The following is a 6,606-nucleotide window of genomic DNA, read 5'->3' as shown; positions in this document are numbered from 1 at the left end:
AAAATGTTCTTTAAACATGTAACAGATTACTGTATATATACATGCAACTCAATGTCATGATGTTGAGATCAGGAAAAGTTTGCTCTACAAGAGTCAGAAGCTGATAAACCAGTGATAGCTCTTATTGCCTTTTTTTGCCAAACAAAAGCTTTTTTGGCTGCACTTGAGTTACCCCAGAGTCTTACACCATAGTTGAGTTGCGAATGAAACAGACCAAAGTAGACCATTAACAAAGTTTCCAAGACTGACACATGATCTTAACTTTCTTAAGAGACAAGTTACTCTAGATAGTTTTTTGCAAAGATAGTTAACATGTGCATCCCAGCTCAGTTTAGTGTCAAGATAAATACCCAACAGCTTGACAGGATAAAAATAAGGAATCATACAAAATGTCTATATTATGTTTTAGTGAGAATAGTATATGTTCAGTCTTACTTTCATTAATGGTTATTTACAGAGAACCAGATTTTGGCTTGTTCTAGAGAATCTGTAAGCTGGGTTTTAACATTAATAGGATCGGTATTATAACATAACAAGGTTGTATCATCTGCATATAACATTGAAAAACATGGTACATTTATACTAAAATCATTAATAAATACTAAAAATAAAATGTAAAATAAAAATACTCATTTTGAAATGTAAGTAATGTGGAAACCTTAGAAGTTTGAATTTAATATTTGTAGTTTTGGAGGCACTCCAACAATACCCTCTCTCTAATGCGATATGTTATGTAGGAGGAGACATAGCCTGAAGCGTTGGAGAAGCTGCGATGCCCGGCAGATCCAACGAAAAACCTGGAGACGCTTGGTCAGCTCTCAAACGATTACAGCTGAAGCTTCAGCAACGTGCAACCAAGCGGTCTGCGTACTCGCTGCGTATGTCTGAGGTCAGCCCTACGCTGGCAGGGACTGCGAGACACTCAGATCTCCATGCCTGGCCGCCGCGCAGTACTCACCGTGGCAGCCATACACGACCACATCGCAGTGCTCCCCACCAAGACCAAACCCAAGAAACTGGTCTTCCAAGGCTCCTGATGGAAAACCGTAAGTTGCAGTGCTTAACTCGCAGTAATTTAGTAGCTTAATTGTTCGATTTAACTGTTAAAATAATCGTGGTTTAAGTTAAATTAATTATCAGATTAGTTTAACTACTCCAAAGTAAGAATATAGATTGGTCTCATAATAAAAAAAATCATAACTAGCTCATACAATGAATATTTTAATGGATTTAGAGGAACAATTTTCCCAGTGATTTCAAAGTACGTCTGTTTATTTAGTTATACAAAAAAACATATTATTAAAGATAATCTTTTATAATTTTTTTGATAAAAGAAACTCGACCTAATACGAGGGGTATTAGAAAAATAAGGTTCCCATGAATTTTTAAAATAGGTAGCTCTATTATTTCTACTTAGTGTTATACATCAATTTAAAACTTAAAAACTTAAGCTATTTTTTCACATAGTCACCGTCTCTGTCCAAACACTTTTGTAGACGATGGCTTCCAAATTTTCTATCCCCATGTTGTAGAATTCTGCCGCCAATTCTTTGAGGAATTGAGTAACCTCTTTCTTGACTTCATCATCGGTACTGAAGCGTTGGCCACCCATGTTCCTTTAATTTTGGGAATAAGTGATAATCACTTGGGGCTAGGTCTGGGCTGTTGGAGGGATAGGGCACAATAGTCCAGCCAAAATTTGTCAGCAGTTCTTGAGTTTGACGTGAGACATGAGGTCGAGCGTTGTCATGGAGAAGTCTCACACCACTGGACCATCTTCCTCTACGACGGTTCTGGGTCGCGCGTCTCAGTTTTCTTAATGTGTCTTAATGTTTCCCTATAAACTTCGATTCACTGACGATGAATTTCAATAGGTGAAATCTGTTTTGCATTTAAAAAACGTATCACAGCACGAATTTTGCATCTGGCGGTAACAAGGATAGGGAGGTCCGTCTTCGAAGGCAGCTAGGCCGGCACTGTTGGACGTAGCGAGGCGTGAGTGGTATGGATAGAGAGAGGGACAGCTGATGAGTAAGACAGTGTTACCAGATTTCTCCCAACATATTGCATTCTGTCTCGGCGGCATAGGGAACCTTACTTTTCTAATACCCCTCGTAGTTAAGATATTTTTACCAATGTAACATATTTATTACAAATTTGTTCAAGAATAATAATTTTCATAAAATTCAGCAGAAATCAAATTAGTACAAATCTTTCTTTGAATTTAAATCCCATGACATCCTTTTTAGGACCCTGTTAAGAAAAACTCATCCAAGCGTAGTGGCTTCTGGATAATACCAAAGTAACCAAAATGTCGAATGAAGCAAATCCTTTACAAACTTTTTAAAACTACCAAATAAATCCATGTTTACAATGTGCAAAAAACGTTTCATTTTTGTATTAACTAGTTTTTGTATGGAAATATTTGTATGTGTTGTTTGTTTATGGATTATAGCAAAATCATAAAATATTGCAGCTTAACTTTTTTTATGTAAACGAGTACAAAAAATTTATTTTTTAAGATAGTTCAGTGAATTTTTGAAGTTATGCACTATAACCCTTTGAGTGCCGGGCTTATTTTGATGTTGCATGCGAAAAGTGCCAGGCCTCCACACTATTGGTTATGCAAGAAATGCCAGGGTATATTTGTAAAAAATGTAGAAGTTTAGGAAAACGTTTACAGCTCTCTTATTTATGAACAGATCTTTGTGAAACTTTTTTTAAACAGTTCATAATATACTATATTTGAACATTCAAACACAAAATATAAGGTCATGCATTACAAAATATAATATTTTTTTAGTATAATGTATATACACTTACATGATTTTTTTCTTTTTTACAAAGTTTATGGTAGATATCAATTACAAAAAAATCTATAGGCCAATTTTTATTTGTTTTTTTAGTGATGCTCCTAATGGTTCAGCACACACTGTCCAAGTTTTATTACATTTGATCCACAAATAACATATTTACATCACTTAAAACAAAATATACGATACAAGTACTTTTTCAAAAGCTTTCGTTTCTATGGCGTAACAATTAAATTCAAGCTTCCAGTTGCAAAAAAACTTAAATAATATATATTTTTTATAAAACAAAAAAGAACCATTTAACTTTTTACAAAATAAAATATCTACTTATATACAAAATGTCCGTTTGGGCATGTACCTAACAAGTATGTTTCGGGAACCAGAATGTGTGGGTACTTTGGGATTATACCGACTACACAAGTATGAAGAACACAAAAATATAAATTTAATAGAAACAAACATGATAGAACGAAAAAAACTCTTTAATTACAAAATTAACAAACTTACAACGATTATCAATTGTTAATGGGGTCAGATTCCGTTATATTCCCCCAACGCTTAAACTTTTTTCAATGAACTTTGAACGTTATAAAAACGGTGTAGTTGTGTAACAGAACTAACATTCCGTCAGTCAACAAGCATTTCCAGGTATTTTGATCGGTATTGTTGTCGCTGTTATCTTATCTTTCTAGAGAATCCTGATTACGGCGCGAATAACGGGCGCGGCGAGACTCTGCAATCACGTTATCTACTAGACCGCTCGACTTTGACCTCTGTCTGAGGATGGGGAGGAGTTTGCAATAAGATAATATTCCTGTTTTATATTGAAGAAATATTGTTCTAAGCTAATCTAGTTATCAGTAGAAAGCAAAATGTCAAATAACGATTCATGTCTGGGTGTGGTGGGTTATAATCCCAAAGTACCAATGTGTGTACTGCCCTTTTACAACTTTCGGCAGATTGTAAGAGGATCTTTTCCTTGAAAAAACATTAACCTGTCGACGTTATGGCGACGCTATAAAAATTTTTTAAATGAAGACAATGAAATACAGAATATTACGATATAAGTATCAATAGTGGTAAATATCATTTTAATAACAAACAAAAATCAAATTGCGGACGGCGGATTACTCGGCCGTTGGCACTTCTCGCTCAAAATACGGACAGCGGATTACTCGGCCGTTGGCACTTCACTTCTAACTCGCTCAGATATGGGACGAGCGGATTACTCTCGGCCGTTAGGCACTCAAAGGGTGAGTGCGAAATTTGAGTGAGAATTATAACACCATCTACTGTGTGAGGAATATTTTAACTATGCATTCATTGGAGCAAATTGATAAAAAAAGAAAATAATTCAAGATAAGTTATTATTTATTTCAAATATATAATTTTTAATGCATGCACAGCAAAATAGGTTTATAACTATTTTAAAAATAGGTATATTTTTATGAAAAAAATAAAAAAAACTCAAAGTGTTTTAGTCCAAAATTAACAGTTATAACATTTAAAGTAGATGGCTGTAAAAAAGTAAAGATTGGCCTGGCTCTTCTTATACCTTGGCACTTTTTGCAAAGTCACCTAGAAAATGTCTAGCACTGAAAGGGTTAGTAACTTTGACCATCTTCAGTCAGATAATACGTATAATGGTTGGATAAAGTAATAAATAGAGCATTAGTAATCACTTTGACCAAAATTACTAGTAATTATGCGTATTGACTGGAATGGAATATATTATATATAACAGCTGGATTAATTACTTTGGCTGTAATATATACATATATGCAATATTTTACTTAACTTAAATAGAGTTAAGTGTAATATATCATACACAGTGTGGACCATAGTGCTCGGCGACTGGTTTGCATATGCATATTAATCATTTTCCCCCAACCTATATATTACATATACAGTAATTTTATGAAATGAACATCTTTGTATAAAATAAAATTATAAGTATTTATTTTCGTCTGAATTATGTGCTTTGAATGATTTTTGCAATGTTTAAATTTTCTTCTTATCAAACTAAGACAAAGGTGAATATAAAATTTAGATTTTAAAGATACTGTAAACAATTGACATAGGGAATTAGGGTGGGAATATCCACTATCCCTCTTGGCAATACCTCTCCTATACACCGAGCAGTGAGGACTATTACCATAAATTCAACATTTGTCAATTATGATTTCGTCATTTAACAGAGAAACCCTTTTGGAATGTATGAAAATTGTCTTGTTGTTCGAACAAATTTTGGAAGTGGATTTAATTCAATTTTATGTTATTTTTCTAGAAAGAGTAACACTATTCATCTTAATTTCTAGGTACACATATCTCTTCAAGGGGCTGGAAGATCTGCACCTTGACGAGAGGATCATGCAGTTCTTAGGCATCGCCAACTACGATGCTGCGATGGCTCCGGTAACCAGGCCCGCCACTACGCTGGTCGTGGCCGCTGGGTGTGCGCAGCGGACTTATTAGTTGGGTGGAGGGTGTCACACCTCTCTTCTCCCTGTACAAACGGTGGCAGCAACGACAAGCTTCTATCAACCAGAGTATGTTAAGTAGAGTTACCACCATGTGTATGTTTCGATGAAGCACTTATCCTGTTATTTTACAGGTGGCCACCTCCGACTGGGGGAACCAAAGAGAACCAGAATGCATGCTGGAATTTTAATACGCACACAAGACATGGGAAAACCAAGAATAAAACTGGGAGTCTTCCTGCAGAACACAGGATAAATCTCAAAAAACTTGTTCAGTTCTCTAAGAACTTGGGCAAGAACTAATTTAGATTTGACAGCTCTTTGATCTGATACAATCTAACAACATCGTTAATTTTTACATGATGTCGGTCCCGTGAAAACATTGAATGAAGATCAAAATAGTGTTTTGCGAGCCCCCTCCTGAACACCAATTAGGAATCCAAGGTTGCCCCTCCTAGTGTAGCAGGAGTTATAATCTTGGTTAGTTCTAAATCCCTGTGTTGCAGCGAAATCCCCTCTACAAAACCACGTAACAATCCCATTGTGTTAATTAAAGTCAGCAGACCTCGTTCGTCTCAGGCCTCGGCCACTATACAAGTGATACGCAGTAAGCAGTAAAGCGTTAGTGGCCATGAGACAAGCTGGTGTTTTTGTGTTCTACTCAGTCACCAAAATGGGGCTTCAGACAAAATTGTCCAACTTTTATTACTGTTTTTACTTTTATTACTCCATTACTATGAGTTAAAATAGCATTTTGAAAAGACGGTCTTAGATAGATGCCTAAAAAAAGAACGTACAGTGTTCACTCTATAAACTGGTTTAGAGTTTGGTTTGGGTTATCAGCTGTTTGGTGGTTGTAAATTTATTTGTTGTGTAGGCAAAGTCGTGGTCACGTGCCTAAAGTTCAGGCACCGCAGATCTCTGACCTGCAATGATGGCCTCTAGTCCGCCCCTCGGTAGCACTGTGTTGTTAATTTTTGTGTTCTGTTTATATTTTCCGAATTGAATACATGTATTTTCCAAACATCACAGAAACGAAATGTTATTAGGTATACACGATGTTAAGTCGATACAGAGATGAAAAAAGAGCATAAACAAGGTGATAGCGATGAATCATCACAGAAATTCTCGCATATTGTAAGCAAGGAAATTTGCCAGACTACCACAGCTTCGCAGCATTCCCTGGAGATAAACCGTTAGCCGCTGCACTCGGCTTAAGAATTAAATACAGTATTACAGTTGCCTTATTTGATTTTGAAAATGGACTATAGGATCGGAAATTTTCGAACGGAATAACTGGGAATTCCAAAGGT

At 35.7% G+C, this 6,606-nt stretch overlaps 1 protein-coding gene across 1 annotated transcript; it reads left to right on the top strand.

Annotated features, from left to right (window-relative positions):
* The first annotated feature begins 772 nt into the window (after positions 1-772).
* Positions 773-5,196, top strand: LOC124374894. The gene is made up of 2 exons (XM_046833036.1): positions 773-1,046; positions 5,132-5,196. Exons 1-2 carry the CDS (start codon positions 773-775, stop codon positions 5,194-5,196), a joined length of 339 nt encoding a protein of 112 aa, XP_046688992.1.
* Positions 5,197-6,606: the final 1,410 nt, after the last annotated feature.

This window comes from Homalodisca vitripennis, unplaced genomic scaffold (genome assembly GCF_021130785.1).
Source record: "Homalodisca vitripennis isolate AUS2020 unplaced genomic scaffold, UT_GWSS_2.1 ScUCBcl_11022;HRSCAF=20134, whole genome shotgun sequence".
NCBI lineage: Eukaryota > Metazoa > Arthropoda > Insecta > Hemiptera > Cicadellidae > Homalodisca > Homalodisca vitripennis.
Note: the sequence above shows the minus strand (reverse complement) of the source record. Positions and strands in the feature narration are given on the sequence as shown.

What these genes read in the sequence shown, in the direction of transcription:
- LOC124374894 (XM_046833036.1), top strand. Translation starts at nt 773, where the DNA reads ATGCCCGGCAGATCCAACGAAAAACCTGGAGACGCTTGGTCAGCTCTC. An exon ending in AAGGCTCCTGATGGAAAACC is followed by an intron (nt 1,047 to 5,131) that starts GTAAGTTGCAGT and finishes CTTAATTTCTAG; the next exon opens with GTACACATATCTCTTCAAGG.